This window comes from Gorilla gorilla, chromosome 9 (genome assembly GCF_029281585.2).
Source record: "Gorilla gorilla gorilla isolate KB3781 chromosome 9, NHGRI_mGorGor1-v2.1_pri, whole genome shotgun sequence".
In the NCBI taxonomy this organism is placed as follows: Eukaryota; Metazoa; Chordata; class Mammalia; order Primates; family Hominidae; genus Gorilla; species Gorilla gorilla.
In genome coordinates, this window is record NC_073233.2 from 37660688 (window position 1) to 37681881 (window position 21194).

A 21194-nucleotide genomic window follows, 5' to 3' on the forward strand; every position below is an offset into this window, starting at 1 on the left:
GTTTTTACTTTTTCATATTCTAAAGTTTTAATCATGTTATATCCTCAATTCTATTGCCTTCTGACTAAACACTGTTTTATAACCATTATTCATGTTGCTCTATGCTCTGTATGGATTTTACTGGAATATAGTATTTTATCAACTATATTGATATAGCCCTCTTCTACCTAGTTATGCATGGGCTGTCTATCATTTTTGTTTGTCACACACATCTTCCCCATCTTCTGGTAACAGCACTTGCATTCTTTTGGGAATGCAAACTCTTCCCAACTCCACATGATCCTGATAGGGTTAGGACAAGAGATTATAGATTTACCCAGTGAATGGTAAAAATAATTAAATTTAAATATATGGTTCAATTATGTATTTATTTATTACCTGGTTTTCTCTAGTAATTTATATCTGAAAGTGGGAGAAGGGGTAGTTTTTTATGTTAAAGAGTTAATATTATTGGTCCACTATGAATAGTCTTCAGCTTTGATATGTTTTACAACATTGAGGACAGGTTTTCAGTAATTCTTTTTTTTTTTTTTTTTTTTTTTTTTGAGATGGAGTATTGCTCTGTTGCCCAGGCTGGAGTGCAGTGGTGCAATCTCAGCTCACTGCAACATCTGCCTCCCAGGTTCAAGCGATTCTTCTGCCTCAGCCTCCTGAGTAGCTGAGACTACAGGCGCATGCAACCACGCCCAGCTGAATTTTTTGTATTTTTAGTAGAGACGGTGTTTCACCATGTTAGCCAGGATGGTCTCAATCTCCTGACTTCGTGATCCTCCCACCTCAGCCTCTCAAAGTGCTGGGATTACACCACGCCCAGCCTCAGTAGTTCTTACACACTCTCAAACTCATCTTTCTTATAACAATTGATAGGTGTTTCATAGCTTGTTAGGTGTTGGAGAGGATGATTACATACCCTTGCAAAGCCAACTTGTCCCACATGGGAATTAAACCCACATAGTCAGTTTGCTAAACTGGTGCTGGAATGAAGGGTGTTAGGTTCCTTCAGCTTTCCAGAAACAGAGAGGCACACTTAGGCTTCAAGTGATAAGGCTTATTATCAAGATACATAGAAAGTTATGAAAGTAAATAAAACCACTCCTGCAGGGCACAAAAATTGGAAGGCCATTCATGGCTGTCAAGGATACACTAGTGACTTAATTCTAGCAGACTCCATGCTTTTTGACTCAGCACCTCCTATCTCCTTCTGTGTCTACCTGCCTCTTCTTCATACATCATTATTGCCTGATTTACCTCTATCCTCCCCCTTTCCTCATGGCTTCTGCTAACTTCCTCTATGTGTCTCCTCATTTCTATGCTAAATTACTTTCTTCAGTCTCTGTCTATATGACTTACATTCAAATTCCTCAAAGAGTTTAATTTCATCACTACACAGGATAGGACACCCCTGTTGGGTAGAACTCTTATGTGAGGCAACCTCATGCTACTGGCAAGCCTGCATATGGGAAAGTACCTAGCAACGGCCCAGCTAGAGATAGGACAGCAGGATGCACAATGGAGGTACACAGGAGGTAGGGTAACATGGGCTGTCAGTGCCTTCCAAACAGGGAAAATATAATTGGGTGGGGACTTGCATGGCCTGTCTGGTACACTAAGATGAGCAGAGACACTATATATTGATTGATTTTAAAAGTATTCACTAAAATACATCATACAATTTAAATTTCTGCCAGAAGTGTTTAAATGTAACAACTGCTGAAACACTGCTCTGATTCTTTTGATTATTTTAATATTAGTCTTTCACTTCTAATCACAGAGGAATATAAGAATACAGTACTATGATTGCAGGCCCAGTCTCTGGACCATCTGGCCCAACAGTCTATGTCAATGCTGGCGCAAAGAGATGTGGATCAAAAGGAAGGATTGTGCTCCTCGACAATCCTAAAGATGCCAATCTTGAGGGTGAAGAATTTAACACAAATAACTGCCAGCATGATAACCTGATCATCATAATACAGGAATTTATTACTCCCTCAAAATCCTCCCCATTTATTTCTGAGAGTCCTCAAAGTAGTACATTATAAATTTCTGAAAGTATCTCCTATGTCCCTATAAAAATATGTTGGTAAGAGTCACAGCTGTTTCCACTCTCTTCTCTCACTGCCTCTCTGCTGCCACGACCAGTCACAAGAACAATGAGGTCCATGCCAAGGTACTACCTCAGAGTGTTCCCAAAGACTCTAGTGCTTGGGGCCAGAAGAATCTAGTATAGGGATGATGAAAAGAGACACCTCTCCAACCCTGTCCTATTAAGTCACCGAAACTCTGAAGCAGCTCAACTTGTGGGTAGAGCCCTAAGGAGTCTTCTTTCAACAGTTCCGTCAGCTTTTGGCCCTTACTTGCCCAATTATAGGGACTCTCATCCAGGCTAGGCAAGGTATAAATCATATATCATGCCCTCCATATTGACAATGATAGTAACAATACTAACAGCTAATGCCTACATAGCATTTATGTCAGACACTGTTCTAAGCATTTTATATATATTTATAATTTAATCCTCACAACAGCCCTGTATTATTATTCCCCTTTTCCAGATGAGTAAACCAAGGGCTTATGGTATTTGAACTTATGTCTACAATCTTGCTGTGATGATTAATTTTATGTATCAACTTGACTAGGCAACAGGATGCCCAGATATCTGAGGAAACATTATTTCACTTATGTCTACAATCTTGCTGTGATGATTAATTTTATGTATCAACTTGACTAGGCAACAGGATGCCCAGATATCTGAGGAAACATTATTTCTGGGTGTGTCTGTGAGGATGTTTCCATAAGAGATTAGCATTTGAACTGGTGGACCAAGTAAAGCAGATGGCCCTCCCCAGGGCAGGTGGGCATCATTCAATCTGTTGAGGGCCTGATTAGACCAAAAAGGCAAAGAAGGTTGGAATCTGGCTTCCTCTGCCTTACTACTTCAGCTGGGACATTAATCTTCCCTGTTCTGGTCACTCTTGGTTCTCAGGCCTTCAGACTCAGATTGGAAACTACAGCAATGGCCCTCTGTCTCTCAGGCCTTTGAACCACACCACTGGTTTTCCTGGGTCTCCAGCTTGTAGATGGCTAATCATGAGACTTCACAGCCTCCATAATTGGGTGAGCCAACACCTTATCCTATGTACATATATAATATATAAACAAAATATGCAGTATATAGGCTGGACATGGGTGGCTTATGCCTGTAATCCCAGCACTTTGGGAGGCTGAGGTGGGAGGATTGCTGAAATAGGGAGTTCAAGATCAGCCTGGGCAACATAGCGAGACCTCGTCTCTAAAAAAAATTACAAAAAATTTTAAAGTCAAATAAAATATTTATTTTTAAAGTATAAATTTAAAAATAAAATAAAATATTAAAACCTACTGGTTCTGTTTCTCTGGAGAACCCTAATATATTTGCTATTTGTTTTCTGTTTTACCTATCTGTTCTATGCTCTTTTTCACTTCTTTGTTGTCTTTGTTTAGACTAAAAAATAATTTTCCATTATTTCATTTCACCTTCTATTAGGTTATAAGTTATACATTTGCTTAACTTTATTTTTACTGGTTATGCTAGCCATTACAATATGAATCCTCGTCCTATTAAAGTTTAACATGATTACTTACTCGTTACTTTCCAGACAATGCACAAACCTTAAAACACATTATATCTGTTTATTGTTGCTTCCTAGGGCTGATGAACATACCTTTGTTCCCATTTTCATGAATAGGTGCATCTGTCTTTCAGGGGTCCTAGCCTTATGCAGGGAGCTCAGCTCCAGAATATTCCTTGCTCGAGCTTGAGGTTTTGCATCCTGTCCTTCCTGTGCTTCTTGAGAACTATTAATTATATACATTTTACATTATAATTTATTTCAAGATCTACATTTTTAAGATCTACATTAAGATCTACACAGATATCTTTTCTAAAATTCAGTAAGTTGTATGATAGTTTTGCTGAATTTTGTCTTTCCCAACTGATACTAAATTTAATTTAGTGCTGTGGTTATTTTTATTCATTGGCCCATATGTAGTCTCCGTGAACAGGTATAGTTCCTTTGCATGTGAATTCCTAAACCAATTGTTCTAGAAAATGGTCTTTTGTCCAAAAACAAAAACAAAACAAAACAAAACCCTCACCTTCTCCTCACCTACTGTTGAGATTTTCTATAACATTCTGGAACCTGGGCTAATTTTATAACATAGATTTTCTTTTTAATATTTCTGTCAGATTGATCATCTTGTCCTGGAAGTGTATATGTCTCTACTGAAAATTTTTCATTACATCTGTAAATAACTCACATATAAACAGACAAAGTAGTTCCTTCTTCAGTATGATTTCTATGCCAACCCCATATGAAGGAATGTGCTTCCTCCCTGTGCATCCATACCTGCCCTGGATGATTTGATAGCCAGAATTACTATATCTCATTGGTTATTTCCTATCATATAAAATGCTAGCCTTTAATTTCTGTCAAACATTTCAATTTATCATTGCATTATTTAATCTTTTGCCATGATATAGAAGCATTCTTTTTAAGCCTGAAGTTTAAATTCCACTAAAATGGATTAATACAAGAACATTAATCATATTACTTCATAAGTACACTTCCTTTAAAAATCTATTTATATATCTAACCTACCTACCTACCACTTACTTCTCCATCCATTATTAGTTGTACATCTATTGAAGCACAACAAACTACCACAAAATTAGTGGCTTACAATAACATCTATTTACGAGCACACTATTTCTGTAGGTCCAGAGTCTGGGCAAAGCTTAGCTGGATCCTCTGTTCAGGATCTCACAGAGCTGAAATCAAGGTGTCAGCTGGGGCTGCAGTCTCATCGGATGCTCAGGGTCCTCTTCCAAGCTCATTCAGGTTGGTGCCAGAATTCAGTTCTTGACTGCTATAGAACTTATACTGACTATCATCTTTTTTGAGGCCAGGAATAGCTTAGCTTTCTAAGTTGTCAATCTATGATCGCTATCATTTAAGTTTATCTGATTAGGTCAGGCACACCCAGAATAATCTCCCTTTTAATTAACTTAAAGATAACTGATTATGTCACTTAACGACATCTGCAGAAAACTTTTCTCTTTTGCCATATAATGAAACTTAATCATGATGGTGATATCTCATTATATTTACAGGTCCTAAAGATCTTAAACATGCTGGAATTTACAACCCTCTTGATATTTCAGGGTAGCATTTAATTATGCTTACTCTCTGAGATTTTCATTAAATCTAGTTTACAATTTTTGCTTCACAAAGCAACAACTAAGTAATCTTTAAGGTCTAAAAATATAAGAAAATATTCTTAGGAAGGAGTACAGAAAAAAACAGGTAAGTAGACCATAAGAATTAAGGAGATGACTACAGATTTGACAAGAACAATTTTTCTCCTCATTTCCTCTCCTTAATGGCATTAGTAAACCTTAGTGACTTTTTATAGCAATTTGAAGAAAACTCCTAGTAAAATCATACTTCTTGGTCTCACATTCAACAATTTATACTAAGTGGTGCTGCTCATTACTCCCCTGTAATATCCCTCAGCTATAACTACACCACATTGCCTTCCATAGTTCCTATCTGCATATCCTTTTTTTTTTTTGAGACAGAGTCTCGCTCTGTCACCCAGGCTGGAGTACAGTGGTACAGTCTCGGCTCACTGCAAGCTCCACCTCCCGGGTTCACGCCATCCTCCTGCCTCAGCCTCCCGAGTAGCTGAGACTACAGGCGCACGCTGCCACGCCCGGCTAATTTTTTGTATTTTTAGTAGAGAGGGGGTTTCACCGTGTTAGCCAGGATGGTCTCGATCTCCTGACCTTGCGATCCGCCCACCTCGGCCTCCCAAATTGCTGGGATTACAGGCGTGAGCCACCGTGCCCGGCCATCTGCATACCTTTTTACCAATTGTGTTCACTCAGCTAATCTATACCTATTACTGTACTCCCTTCAAAAAATAAATATTTAATAAATGTTGATCTCAACTCAGAACTTACATTTTCTAGAAACTCTTTCATAATAATATTAATTGTCAGGTGAAAGAGAGAACTATTAAATAGTTACACATATAAATTTACAATTACTGATCACGATTAGCTCTGAAGAAAAAGCCCTGGTTACTGAAGGGAAAAATTCCAGGGGTTAGGGTCATGGAAAAGGCCTCACCAAAACTGTTTAGGATGACAAGACACATAAGAGAAGTTAATTCTGCCAGATCATAGTTATTCCTTATTCCAAATCATTTTCCCAGGCCCTTTGTATAAATTGATGTCCTGTTTTGCATATTGCCATGTTTGCTTTGTTATCGGTTATATGATTTAAGATGATTTCAGATCCCTCTCTGCAAGAGTAAGATCCTTGTTTTACATCTGCTACATTTCCACAGGAACTCAATCAGTGGTTGAGATGCAGTAATTATTCTTTGATAATTATGACAGCGTGCAAAAATGTATCCAAATGGCACTGAAAAGAAACAAACACAATTTAAGAAATAAAAGAAAGCTGAAGCCAAGAGTTATGTCAGGTAATGTTGATTATCTATGTAAGTCATTTCCCCCATTTCTTCTTAGATAAAGTCTCGGTTATTTTTAAGAATTCATCTTCCTTATATGTCCATGGAAAGTATCCTATGATCAGCTCCAGTGAGTAAATCTTCAATGGTCTAAAGCCAATGATGGTAATTTCATTTCCCTTGACCCTGGCAGGTTAAGTAATCTGCTTGTGATCTAATTTTGGCCAATGAGACATAAAAAATCTTTTACAGAAAGGTTATTTGCCCTAATGAAAAAGAGATACAAGTGATCAAACATCCATCTTCTTTACTCGGACATTGTTGAGTGAACATGTGATGAGCCATCTTGCAAGCAGGAGGGGTCAAGCCAAAGGATCTAGCCAATATTCTGAGGATGGCAGAGGCAAAGACACAATGAGCCAGACTTTTTGATAACACTGCTGAACTGCTGAATTTAACCCTAAAATTGCTCTCTCTCTGAATTCTTCTTACGTGAAATAATGAATGTTCCTCATTTTTAAAGTAACTTTCAGTTGAATTTTGTTACTTTTCACTGATAGTGGCCTAACATATAATCAGCTTTCCACTACTGCATTAAATGTAATGGACATGTAGTATAATGTAACTGACAATCCGAATTACTTTTGCTTTATTTTTAGTTTTATTAAACACCTTTACTAATGTTGAATTAATTTCAAAATAAGGTAAAATATAAACTATCTGCTATTTTCTAAAAATTCTACTTTTATTTAATCAGGAACATTTCACCAGAAATTTCAGTATAAGCATAAAATGACATGGAGTTTTTATTTTCCCTCTTTATGAAACACAAAATATCCTTGCTATGTTTAGATTTCTATGGCATAAATTTGCAGGTGACTAATAATTCTATTCTTAAGCAGGAAACACGGCTACTTTGACAGACCCTGGCTCAAAAACAAACATGCAGGTATAAGTTATCACACAATTTGGATGTGAATTCAACAGCAGGATAATGAAATGACAGTTGCCAAGGATTTGTACTTGCTGTCGCTTCATACTCGTGTTGCCTGTCAAAATGTCTCTTTTTCTTATACAAAAGCCATAGAATTTTTACGGATAGCAATTACTTACAATATGAAATGAAGTACATCAAATCTAACAACCACTCTTTAGCCCTTCATTATTTGGTAGTCTCTTTGTTAAATGCAGTCAACCATTTTCATCTAAATTATTTATTTATAGTGTATATTTGACAAGCATATACTTCTTGCTTTATATTTTTATGGCATTTAAACCTTCCTGAAGAGTTTTTTTAATATTATCATTTGTAAAACTTATCTTTATTATAGTACCATTTTAATGGTAATTAAGCTCTTGAATTGAAATATATACAAATAAAATATAAACACAAAGGGAAATGACCATAAGTATGTTCAATAATGAATCATCAGTTTAAAATACTGGAATGCAACCAATAAAAGAAATAACCCCACTTATGTTTGGTGAATGTAAGCTTTTATAAAATCTCTTAAGTACACAAAGCACAAAGTTTTTATTAAACTTCATCCTGCCCTTTCTCCAACTTGCTTAAACTTCCAAAGATACAAATAACTTTCTCCAATTGCTAGATTCTGTGATAAAATACAATTTAAACATCATAGAAAATGAGTAATAAAAGTAAAAAATTCCCCAAAAGTTTTACTTCCAATTCCAGAAGAAAATGTAATTCTAATTTGGCCTACAAATGTGTATAAGGGTTTTTCCAACTGCAGAGCAATTTCAGGATATTTTATAACACATAACAAATTTTTACTTGCAACTCAATGATTGAATAATAACCAAAATGTTATGTTCAAACTGCATATATACTACATAGAATATATTCAATAAGTGTTTGTTAAGTTAAACTTGTTTACTTTTGCAGAAGAAAAGCTTCTAAAGAAGAAGAACAATTTCCAAGATTCATAAAGACACATCTGAGCATAGCATCGGGGGCATAAATCATTCCACCCAAAGGAAAAAAAAAAGGTTTTTTACTTGTGTAAAAGTATACAGGAATAAAAATAAGGCATATGTGAAATTTAAAACTGGGGGCTTATAAATATTATATACAACTTTTCCAGAAGAAATTTAAATTTTCAAAAAGAAACAATGATCTAGTCTTTTATCATTTTATACAGAAAATATTATATTTATATGTAGATCTGCAGAAATATTTGTAAAGGCTTGAAGGAAAAAATCTGGAAAAAAATTATGAACTGGAGAAAATATAATTTCTTGGGTAGCAGGAGTCTAAAACAGTGAAGGTGTGACCATGCTTCATTCACTATTGCTGTTTTCTTCTCACTCCCTTCTGTCACTCATTCCATGGTGGGAATCGACAGTTCATTTTTGGAATGCTGAAGTTGCTAAACTTAAACTGTCCATAGAAAAGGCAATGTTTATATTTCAAAAATGTTTATATTTCAAAAAGGATCTAAGATTCATTCCAAGTAAAAAGTACCCAAGATAAATTACATTAAATAGTGATTGAATAGATTAGGTGTCTGTTAGTATCCTTGAAAGCAAGATTTGCTTGTGAAAAAGTAACCTAGATAATGTACAACAAAAAAATGGTTAGTATTTACTTTTTAAAAACTGATTTCAGTTCTCATTTATTTTACTAAAAGTAATTTTCCTCCTCAGGGAACTGTAAGAGCTGGTAATGTACTGAGCTGCCAGCAGGATAAAAAATACTATAACTTCCCATTATAAAAATCATTAAATCACATTCCTTACATGATAATTGGCTGAAAATCATTAAAACAACATATTTTACATTGAGATGGAAAAATATACTAATTGTTTACAACATTCTCCTCATGTAAAAATGCAATTGTAATTTGGAGATCTTCCACTCCAGCATTTGGAGTGCCAGATATGAATATGGTGAAACTATGCCTGGATACCTGTTACTAATAACTGATTCTGTCATCCATGTCTCCAAGGCTATTGCCCAATTCTGGGTCACTTGGGAATGCATCAGACTACAGCTGAGCAAGAAAAGTTTACTATTGTGCTACTTTCCTGGAAGTAGCCACAGAAATGAGGCTACATTTTTTTTTAGTCACATGACCTCCAAATGGTGAGTCATAAAATAAGAGGATGAAACCTTTGGTATAATAAGCTGAAAACATTTATAATGTTGGTGTTAGTTTTCTTGTGAGGGGGCATGTCCTGGCACAGAGGTTTTCACTGTGTTATAAGCAAATGCAGCATGGAGTGACAGCAGAGGAAACACATGGAAAGAAAGAACAGAGGGAAGGACAGTGGATAATGTAAATATAATGAAAAGTAAACTGATAGCATCAGATAGTAACAAGAAAATAAAGTGGTCACTGTATGGCTACTTTGAATGGACTTAATATATATACATATATATGTAGGCATATTTTGTAAAAAGTACAGTGTATTAATTAATGAAGAAAAGCACAATCTCTGTGATACAAGTAGGAAAAACAAATTGACTATATTTTAATAATTACTTCTCATAAAAAGACCACAAGATGGTAGAAGAAAGGTGGCAAGGAAAACAAGAATGAGACAAAAGAAGTTTTAACCTCAATCAGTGGGGAAATGTCTTTACTCATAGAGAAAATTGCCTCTCTCTGATAATCACATTAATACCAATGGCTCTTGAATTACCATTAGCCTTTATGAACTCGACCCCTTTCAGGTTGAAACTCATCATTTTCTTTTTCATGAAGGTAAAATACCTCAGAGCATTGTCTACAGCTTTCCATTTGATTGCCAAGAAGAGGGTTACTTCATTTTCTTAGTTTATCATAATCAAAGTTGATGGTAACAGGCAATAGTGACAGAAAAGAAGTTAGGATTCAAACAAACAAACAAAAGAAGCACATTGAAACAAAAACTAGAAAAAACAGCAGTAGGAAAGTGTCACATGAGAAGAAAGACTAACATATAATGAAAAGGACAAATAAAGCCAGTGTTAAAAGGACTAACAATCAAAGAAAGCAAATAGGAAAAAAGCAGGAACAGAGTGAATAAGTGAAAATACGTTTAGCTTTACCATAAAAAAATAAAGTAGCTAAAAATGCACAAAAATAGTTAGAATAAAAAGTGAATGTATCACCATTTTGAAGTAGAAAATTGGAAGTAAATAAATATTAAAGGCAATAAAAATATGTGCAAGTACACATTATATTAGAATTGGCATTTGTATAAAGGAACATGTAATCCTATTTAGAAATTTTTTTATAATAAGTCATGAGTGACTTATGTCCCTACAATATAACACACAGGGTATTCATTTTTTTAAAAGCTGCACTGTATAAAGGATCTCATATACTGCTAATATGCACTTATAGCTGAGAGGAATACAGCAAAACGAATTAGCTGAAAGTCAAGGTTTCACTTTCATCTTAACCTACTGACACACAAACAAAAATAAGCAAACATTCAAACTGATCTAGGAAATAAATATGATCTAGCATTTCCATAAGAAGATTAACATAATCTTTAATTTATGAATAATATATTGATTTTCTTATAGTCTCAGTTTTCTATTTAACAATAAAGACTAGGGCATCACACTCAGACAGCCAATAGTTTATCAATGTATGACAAATATCTTTTAGTTCTTTCACTTTCTAACAGAGAAAAAGCACAGGAAGAATACCCCTCTCCTCTGCTTTACAGTTCTGATAAATGCTGTAGTGTTAGACCCGTTTGAGTTCATACCATACCTTCTTTATTACTACTTACTAGTTGTGTAAGCTTAGTCAAGTTAATAAACCTCTCTCTGCCTTTGTTTCCTCATAGGTAAAACAAAGGTATTGAGACTATCGTCTGTCTTATATTCCTCCTAGTGTTTTGTTTTGTTTTGTTTTTTAGACAGAGTTTCGCTCTTGTTACCCAGGCTGCAGTGCAATGGCGCGATCTTGGCTCACCGCAACCTCCAGCTCCCGGGTTCAAGCGATTCTCCTGCCTCAGCCTCCTGAGTAGCTGGGATTACAGCCATACGCCACCAAGCCCTGCTAATTTTTTGTATTTTTAGTAGAGACGGGGTTTCACCACGTTGGTCAGGCTGGTCTCGAACTCCCGACCTCAGGTGATCTGCCCGCCTCAGTCTTCCAAAGTGCTGTGATTACAAGCGTGAGTAACTGCACCCAGCCTCTAGTATTGTTTTGAGAACAAAATTGATATAATGCAGGTTAAGTGCTAAGCATGGTGACTGGCACCTAACAAGTACTACCTGCCATTATTGTTATTATCATTATGATACCTGTTCAAGTCAGATCCCAGAGATAATTTACATTTATTGCATCATCTACATTTTTTCTTCCCACAAAGTGGAAAAAAGGAAGGGCTCTACTCTAAGCAACAACCTCCATAACTCAACACATCTCAAAGTTACTTATTTATATCACCTGTACTCAAACTTTTTTTTTTAGACAGAGTCTCACTCTGTCGCCCAGGCTAGAGTCAAGTGGCATGATCTCAGCTCACTGCAACCTCCACCTCCTAGGATCAAGCGATTCTCCTGCCTTAGCCTTCTGAGTAGCTGAGACTACAGGTTCCCATGACCATGTCCGGCTAATTTTTTTGTATTTTTAGTAGAGACAGGGTTTCACCAGGTTGGCCAGGCTGGTCTCGAACTTCTAACCTCAAGTGATCCACCTGCCTCGGCCTCCCAAAGTGCTGGGATTACAGGCATGAGCCACCTGGCCCGGCCAAGACTGATTGAAAATTTAAACTACTTGCTATAAACACTTTTATCCCCTTCAGTATTTAGTTTAAGCTGCTGAAATAATGTTCTTACCTTGGTAAATCATTCAAAATATATTTGTAAATTGGGTTTACAGTATTCCCATCCAAAGTGCTTTCAGGGCTACTTTGCTGTAATACTTCCATTGTTTCAGTCAAGAGGGATAAGGAAGACTGAGATAGTGCTTCTCTGTGATCTTCTGCTCCTGTTTTTGCCATTTTCAGCTAAAAATGATAAAGAATGTTATTTAATTTTAAATGTAAAATCCTACTAGATTACAAATAGAGGCTGGACATTAATCACAACTTACTTGTCATCATGTGATTCTAGACCATATAGCAATGATTAAATGTGAAATTCCCTTAGTAATTAACAGATGAGAGCTTAAAGAAAGAAAAAAATATGAATCTAAGTCTACAATTGGTATAATACTGTTTAAGAATGAAAAAAATGGGCCGGGTTCAGTGGCTCACACCTGTAATCCCAGCACTTTGGGAGGCCAAGGCGGGCGGATCACAAGGTCAGGAGATAGAGACCATCGTGGCTAACACAGTGAAACCCCGCCTCTACTAAAAATACAAAATGAATAAATAAATAAATAAATTAGCCGGGTGTGGTGGTGGCAGGCGCCTGTAGTCCCAGCTACTTGGGAGGCTGAGGCAGGAGAATGGCGGGAACCCAGGAGGTGGAGCTTGCAGTGCGGTGAGATCGCGCCACTGCGCTCCAGCCTGGGCGACAGAGTAAGACTACATCTCAAAAAAAAAAAAAAAAAAAAAAAAAAAGAATTAAAAAAATGCTGGTTTGTTGGAAAACATTTTAATTTTTGCTATTTGCTGGAAAACTGCTTATATAAGCAAAATTGTATGTGAAATACGTTACTGAAAAAGCACACCACAAGGCTTTTTTTTTTTTTTTTTTTTGTCTGTCCTTCATCCCTCTTTTTTGGAACTTACCTTCCTCCTGATTCTGATGGGTCTGTCAATTATGTGGCCTTGCCTTCAAGGCATGGAAATGAATGTCCACTAGGCTAGCCAATCAAAATGCCCTATTCTCCCACATACAGAGATTGGTAAATCAGAGTCCTGATGAAGAAAGCAAGCAGGGCTGTATTCTCCTGGATTGCTAGCTTTAAGAAAAATGCAAACCTCCCCCATTGAGATGAAGCCAAAAGAGATGAAAGCAGACCTAAGAGATGGAGAGAGACAGAAAGTGAGATTCCTGATGATGACATTTGAATCCCTGAGACCAGCTATTTAAAAAAAACCACCTCTTTAGTTTCCTACGTACATAAGCCAACAATTTTCTTTCTTTGCTTAAGCTAGTTGGAGTCGGGATTTTCTATTTTTTTTTTATTACTATACTTTAAGTTCCAGGCTACATACATGTGCATAACGTGCAGGATTGTTACATATGTACACATGTGCCATGTTGGTTTGCTGTACCCATTAACTTGTCATTTACATTGGGTATTTCTCCAAATGCTATCCCTCGAGCCCTGCCCCCCACCCCACAACAGGCTCTGGGGTGTGATGTTCTCTGCCCTGTGTCCAAGTGTTCTCATTGTTCAATTCCCACCTATGAGTGAGAAAATGCAGTGTCTGGTTTTCTGTCCTTGTGATAGTTTGCTCAGAATGATGCTTTCCAGCTTCATCCATGTCCCTACAAAGGACATGAACTCATCCTTTTTTATGGCTGCATAGTATTCCATGGTGTATATGTGCCACACTTTCTTAATCCAGTCTATCATAGATGGACATTTGGGTTGGTCCCAAGTCTTTGCTATTGTGAATAGTGCCACAATAAACATACGTGTACATGTGTCTTTATAGTAGCATGATTTATAATACTTTGGATATATACCCAGTAATGGGATGGCTGGGTCAAATGGTATTTCTAGTTCTAGATCCTTGAGGAGTCGCCACACTGTCTTCCACAATGGTTGAACTAGTTTACACTCCCACCAGCAGTGTAAAAGCATTCCTATTTCTCCACATCCTCTCCAGCACCTGTTGTTTCCTGACTTTTTAATGATCGCCACTCTAACTGGTATGAGATGGTATCTCATTGTGGTTTTGATTTGCATTTCTCTGATGACCAGTGATGATGAGCATTTTTTCATGTGTCTGTTGGCTGCATAAATGTCTTCTTTGGAGAAATGTCTGTTCATGTCCTATGCCCACTTTTTGATGGGGTTGTTTTTTTTCTTGTAAATTTGCTTAAGTTCTGTGTAGATTCTGGATATAAGCCCTTTGTCAGATAGGTAGATGGCAAAAATTTTCTCCCATTCTGTAGGTTGCCTGTTCACTCTGATGGTAGTTTCTTTTGCTGTGCAGAAGCTCTTTAGTTTAATTAGATCCCACTTGTCAATTTTGACTTTTGTTGCCATTGCTTTTGGTGTTTTAGTCATGAAGTCCTTGCCCATGCCTATGTCCTGAATGGTATTGCCTAAGTTTTCTTCCAGGGTTTTTATGGTTTTAGATCTAACATTTAAGTTTTTAATCCATCTTGAATTCATTTTTGTATAAGGTGTAAGGAAGGGATCCAGTTTCAGCTTTCTACATATGGCTAGCCAGTTTTCCCAGCACCATTTATTAAATAGGGAATTCTTTCCCTATTTCTTGTTTTTGTCAGGTTTGTCAAAGATCAGAGGGCTGTAGATGTACAGTGTTATTTCTGAGGCCTCTGTTCTGTTCCATTGGTCTATATCTCTGTTTTGTTACCAGTACCATGCTGTTTTGGTTACTGTAGCCTTGTAGTATAGTTTGAAAGTCAGGTAGTGTAATGTCTCCAGCTTTGTTCTTTTTGCTTAGGATTGTCTTGGCAATGTGGGCTCTTTTTTGGTTCCATATGAACTTTAAAGTAGTTTTTCCAATTCTGTGAAGTCATTGGTAGCTTGATGGGGATGCCACTGAATCTAAAGTTACCTTGGGCAGTATGGTCATTTTAACGATATTGATTCTTCCTATCCATGAGCATGGAATGTTCAATTTGTTTCTGTCCTCTTTTATTTCATTGAGCGGTGGTTTGTAGTTCACCTTTAAGAGGTCCTTCACATCCCTTGTAAGCTGGATTCCTAGGTATTTTATTCTCTTTGTAGCAATTGTGAAGGGGAGTTCATTCATGATTTGGCTCTTTGTCTGTTATTGGTGTATAAAAATGCTTGTGATTTTTGCACATTGATTTTGTATCCTGAGACTTTGCTGAAGTTGCCTATCAGCTTAAGGAGATTTTGGGCTGAGACGATGGAGTTTTCTAAATGTACAATCATGTCATCTGCAAACAGGGACAATTTGACTTCCTCTTTTCCTAATTGAATATCCTTTATTTCTTTCTCTTGCCTGATTGCCCTGGCCAGACTTTCCAACACTTTGTTGAGTAGGAGTGATGACAGAGGGCATCCCTGTCTTGTGCCAGTTTTCAAAGGGAATGCTTCCAGTTTTTGCCCATTCAGTATGATATTGGCTGGGGGTTTGTCATAAATAGCTCTTATTATTTTGAGATACATTCCATCAATACCTAGTTTATTGAGTTTTCAGCACAAAGGACTGTTGAATTTCATCGAAGGCCTTTTCTGCATCTATTGAGATAATCATGTGGTTTTTGTCTTTGGTTCTGTTTATGTGATGGATTATGTTTATTGATTTGCATATGTTGAACCACCCTTGCATCCCAGGGATGAAGCCTACTTGATCGTGGTGGATAAGCTTTTTGATGTGCTGCTGCAATTGGTTTGCCAGTATTTTATTGAGGATTTTTGCATCAATGTTCATCAGGGATACTGGTCTAAAATTCTCTTTTTTTTGTTGTGTCTCTGTCAGGTTTTGGTATCAGGATGATGCTGGCCTCATAAAATGAGTTAGGGATGATTCCCTCTTTTTCTATTGATTGGAATAGTTTCAGAAGGAATGGTACCAGCTCCTCCTTGTACCTCTGGTAGAATTTGGCTGTGAATCCGTCTGGTCCTGAACTTTTTTTGGTTGGTGGGCTATTAATTATTGCCTCAATTTGAGAGCCTGTTATTGGTCTATTCAGAGGTTCAACTTCTTCCTGGTTTAGTCTTGGGAGGGTTATGTATCCAGGAATGTATGCATTTCTTCTAGATTTTCTAGTTTATTTGCAAAGAGATGTTTATAGTATTCTCTGATGATAGTTTGTATTTCTGTGGGATTAGTGGTGGTATCCCCTTTATCATTTTTTATTGCGTCTATTTGATTCTTCTCCCTTTTCTTCTTTATCAGTCTTGCTAGCGGTCTATCAATTTTGTTGATGTTTTCAAAACACCAGCTCCTGGATTCATTGGTTTTTGAAGGGTTTTTTGTGTCTCTATCTCCTTAAGTTCTGCTCTGATCTTAGTTATTTCTTGCCTTCTGCTAGCTTTTGAATTTGTTTGCTCTTGCTTCTCTAGTTCTTTTAATTGTGATGTTAGGGTGTCAATTTTAGATCTTTCCTTCTTTCTCTTGTGGGCATTTAGTGCTATAAATTTCCCTCTACCCACTGCTTTAAATGTGTCCCAGAAATTTTGGTACATTGTGTCTTTGTTCTCATTGGTTTCAAAGAAGATCTTTATTTCTGCCTTAATTTCATTATTTACCCAGTAGTCATTCAATAGGAGGTTGTTCGGTTTCCATGGAGTTGTGTGGTTTTGAGTGAGTTTCTTAATCTTGAGTTTTAATTTGATTGCACTGTGGTCTGAGAGACAGTTCATTGTGATTTCTGTTCTTTCACATTTGCTGAGGAGTGCTTTTAACTTCCAACTATGTGGTCAATTTTGGAATAACTCCAGTGTGGTGCTGAGAAGAATGTATATTCTGTTGATCTGGGGGGGAGAGTTCTGTAGATGTCTATTAGGTCTGCTTGGTGCAGAGCTGAGTTCAAGTCCTGGATATCCTTTTTAACCTTCTGTCTCATTGATCTGTCTAATATTGACAGTGGGGTGTTAAAGTCTCCCATTATTATTGTGTGAGAGTCAAAGTTTCTTTGTAGGTCTCTAAGGACTTGCTTTATGAATCTGGGTGCTCCTGTATTGGGTGCATATATATCTATGCTAGTTAGGTCTTCTTGTTGAATTGATCCCTTTACCATTGTATAATGGCCTTTTTTGTCTCTTTTGATCTTTGTTGGTTTAAAGTCTGTTTTATCAGAGACTAGGTTTGCAACCCCTGTTCTTTTTTTGCTTTCCATTTGCTTGGTAGATCTCCCTTCATCCCTTTATTTTGAGCCTATGTGTGTCTCTCCACATGAGATGGGTCTCCTGAATACAGCACACTGATGGGTCTTGACTCTATCCAATTTCCCAGTCTGTGTCTTGTAATTGGGGCATTTAGCCCATTTACATTTAAGGTTAATATTGTTATGTGTGAATTTGATCCTGTCATTATGATGTTAGCTGGTTACTTTGCCCATTAGTTGCTGCAGTTTCTTCCTAGCATCAGTGGTCTTTACAATTTGGCATGTTTTTGCAGTGGCTGGTACTGGTTGTTTCTTTCCATGTTTAGTGCTTCCTTCAGGAGCTCTTGTAAGGCAGGCCTGGTGGTGACAAAAGCTCTCAGCATTTGCTTGTCTGTAAAGGATTTTATTCCTCCTTCATTTATGAAGCTTAGTTTGGCTGGATATGAAATTCTGGGTTGAAAATTCTTTTCTTTAAGAATGATGAATATTGGCCCCCACACTCTTCCGGTTTGTAGAGTTTCTGCCAAGAGATCTGCTGTTAGTCTGATGGGCTTCCCTTTGTGGGTAACCCGACCTTTCTCTCTGGCTGCCCTTAACATTTTTTCCTCATTTCAACCTTAGTGAATCTGACAATTATGTGTCTTGGGGTTGCTCTTCTCGAAGAGTATCTTTGTGGTGTTCTCTGTATTTCCTTAACTTGAATGTTGGCCTACCTTGCTAGGTTGGGGAAGTTCTCCTGGATAATATCCTGAAGAGTGTTTTCCAACTTGGTTCCATTCTCCCTGTCACTTTCAGGCACACCAATCAAACGTAGATTTGGTCTTTTCACATAGTCCCATAATTCTTGGAGGCTTTGTTCATTTCTTTTTACTCTTTTTTCTCTAAACTTCTCTTCTCACTTTATTTCATTAATTTGATCTTCAACCACTGATACCCTTTCTTCTACTTGATCAAATCGGCTACTGAAGCTCATGCATGCGTCACGTAGTTCTTGTGCCATGGTTTTCAGCTCCATCAGGTCATTTAAGGTCTTGTCTATACTGTTTATTCTAGTTAGCCATTCGTCTAATCTTTTTTCAAGGTTTTTAGCTTCCTTGCAATGGGTTCGAACATCCTCCTTTAGCTCAGAGAAGTTTGTTATTTCCGACCTTCTGAAGCCTACTTCTGTCAGCTCGTCAAAGTCATTCTCCATCCAGCTTTGTTCCATTGCTGGCGAGGAGCTGCGATGCTTTGGAGGAGAAGAGGTGCTCTGGTTTTTAGAATTGTCAGATTTTCTGCTCTAGTTTCTCTCCATCTTTGTGGTTTTATCTACCTTTGGTCTTTGATGTTGGTGACCTACAGATGGGGTTTTGGTGTGGATGTCCTTTTTGTTGATGTTGATGCTATTCCTTTCTATTTGTTAGTTTTCCTTCTAACAGTCAAGTCCCTCAGCTGCAGGTCTGTTCGAGTTTGCTGAAGTCCACTCCAGACCCTGTTTGCCTGGGTATCACCAGCAGAGGATGCAGAACAGCAAATATTGCAGAACAGCAAATACTGCTGCCTGATCCTTCCTCTGGAAACTTCGTCCCAGAGGGGTACCCGCCTATATGAGGTGTCAGTTGGCCCCTGCTGGGAAGTGTCTCCCAGTTAGGGTACAAGGGGGTCAGGGACCCACTGAGGAGGCAGTCTGTCCATTCTCCGAGCTCAAACACTGTGCTGAGAGAACCACTGTTCTCTTCAGAGCTGTCAGACGGGGACGTTTAAGTCTGCAGAAGTTTCTGCTGCCTTTTGTTCAGCTATGCCCTGCCTCCAGAGGTGGGGTCTAGACGCAGCAGGCCTTGCAGAGCTGCGGAGGGCTCTGCCCCATTCAAGCTTCCCCAGCTGCTTTGTTTACCTACTCAAGCCTCAGCAATGGTGGATACCCCTCCTCCTGCCAGGCTGCTGCCTTGCAGGTCGATCTCAGACTGCTTCACTAGTAGTGAGCAAGGCTCCGTGGGCATGGGACCCACTGAAGCATGTGCGGGATATAATCTCCTGGTGTGTCATTTGCTAAGACCATTGGAAAAGCGCAGTATTTGGGCTGGAGCATCCTATTTTTCCAGGTACCGTCTGTCATGGCTTCACTTGGCTAGGAAGGGGAAATCCCCCGACCCCTTGCACTTCCCGGGTGAGGCAATGCCCCGCCCTGCTTCAGCTTCCCCTCTGTGGGCTGCACCCACTGTCCAACCAGTCCCAGTGAGATGAACCAGGTACCTTAGTTGGAAATGCAGAAATCACCCGTCTTCTGCATTAATCACACTGGGAGCTGCAGGCTGGAGCTGTTCCTATTTGGCCATCTTGGAATGGAATCTGGAATTTTCTTATTTGCAATCTAGAAAATACAGTAACACACACAGACAATCTAATATGACCAAAAGACCAAAACAATATGCCCATAAGAAATCATGTCAAAGAATGTTATTTATAGCAGCAGTCCCCAACCTTTTTGACACCAGAGACCAATTTCATGGAAAACAATTTTTCTACAGATCCAAGGGTTGGGGACCAGTACCTGGAGGCTAGGGACCCCTGATCTACAGGATCCTTTCCAGGGTGTAATCCTGGTCTCACAATACTGATGAAAATAGCTACAAAATCTCATCTCTGAAGTGGCCCACTAAGACAATGAAGAGGAGTCCCAAATTAAGATTATATGGCAGGCCTAAGGAAAATATATTACTTTTAAGGTAAAAAAAAATTCCTTTTACTTTTTTAGTGTTGTTCTGAAATAAATGCTTTCATTCATTCACACATTATTTGTTGACATTGTTCTAGGCACTTCTAATCAGTTAACAAAGCAGAAAAAAACCATGTGCCCTATGCAGCTTACTTTCGAGTGGGAACAGATAATAAACAATAAACATCATAAATAAGCAAATTGTACAGATGTTAATAGGTGATAAATGCTAAGGGGAAAACTGATGAGGAAAAGGTAAATTGGGAGTATGTGGGAGTGGAGGGAATTGCAAGTTTAAATAGGGTTGTTAGTGTAGGCCACATAGAGCTGGTAGCATCTGGGCAAAGATATGAAAGAGGCAAGAAAGTTTGTCATGCAGATACCCAGGGAGACCCAGGAGGGTGCCTTAGGGCAGGCATCCAAAAGGTCCTAAGGTGGGATATATCTGGCAAGTGTGAAGAACAGCAAAAGTAGATGAATAGATGAACAAGGGAGAATGTAGTTGGGAAGAGGTTAGAAAGGGTATGGAGGAGGTGGACACAACACAGGACCTTGCAGGACATTGTTAGGACTTTGCAAGAACTAGTAAGCTCATGGAGTGTTTAGCAATATGATTTTTTTAAAAAGATAATTTTGAATTCTTTGTTAAGAATTCACCAAATGCATTGAAATAATTGTATTGCAATGTCCTAATGTGTCCATATGTTAGTATTTTCTAATAATTGCATAAACTTTGTGGCAGAGACTGCCAATTGTCTGCCAATACCCATTCCTTGTTCCTTCTACAAAACTAGAATCCCTGATTTTTAACTGAGACATATGGCTGCCTAAAATAAAGACTGTATTTTCCAGTTTTCCTTGTAGCTGGGCAGGACCATATGAACATGTTCTGGCCAATGACATGTTAGTGGAGATGGTCCATGCAAGTGAGTGTAACCTTCTTTTTCCTTCCTTCCACTACCTAGGATGAAAACAATGGCTAGTCCTGGATTGGTCATCTTTAACTTTGATGAAATGCTGAAAATGAAAGCCAGGACTGAGGGAAGATTGAAGGAGTCTGAA

General features: G+C 37.9%; 1 protein-coding gene across 5 annotated transcripts in view; it reads right to left on the reverse strand.

Annotated features, from left to right (window-relative positions):
- Positions 1–21194, reverse strand: part of DCDC1 (doublecortin domain containing 1) — a 401001-nt gene that overhangs the window by 347946 nt on the left and 31861 nt on the right. For 4 of the 5 annotated variants that reach the window (XM_055356896.2, XM_055356899.2, XM_055356898.2 and 1 more), the window contains exons 2-3: positions 19670–19787; positions 12323–12492 (exon numbers count right to left, since the gene is read on the reverse strand). In XM_055356896.2, coding sequence (XP_055212871.2) covers positions 12323–12486 — 164 coding nt within the window. In that variant the 5' untranslated portion in view covers positions 12487–12492; positions 19670–19787. Of the gene's footprint in view, positions 1–12322; positions 12493–13221; positions 13454–19669; positions 19788–21194 lie in introns of all 5 variants that reach the window. The other variant, XM_055356900.2, reaches the window with a different exon arrangement.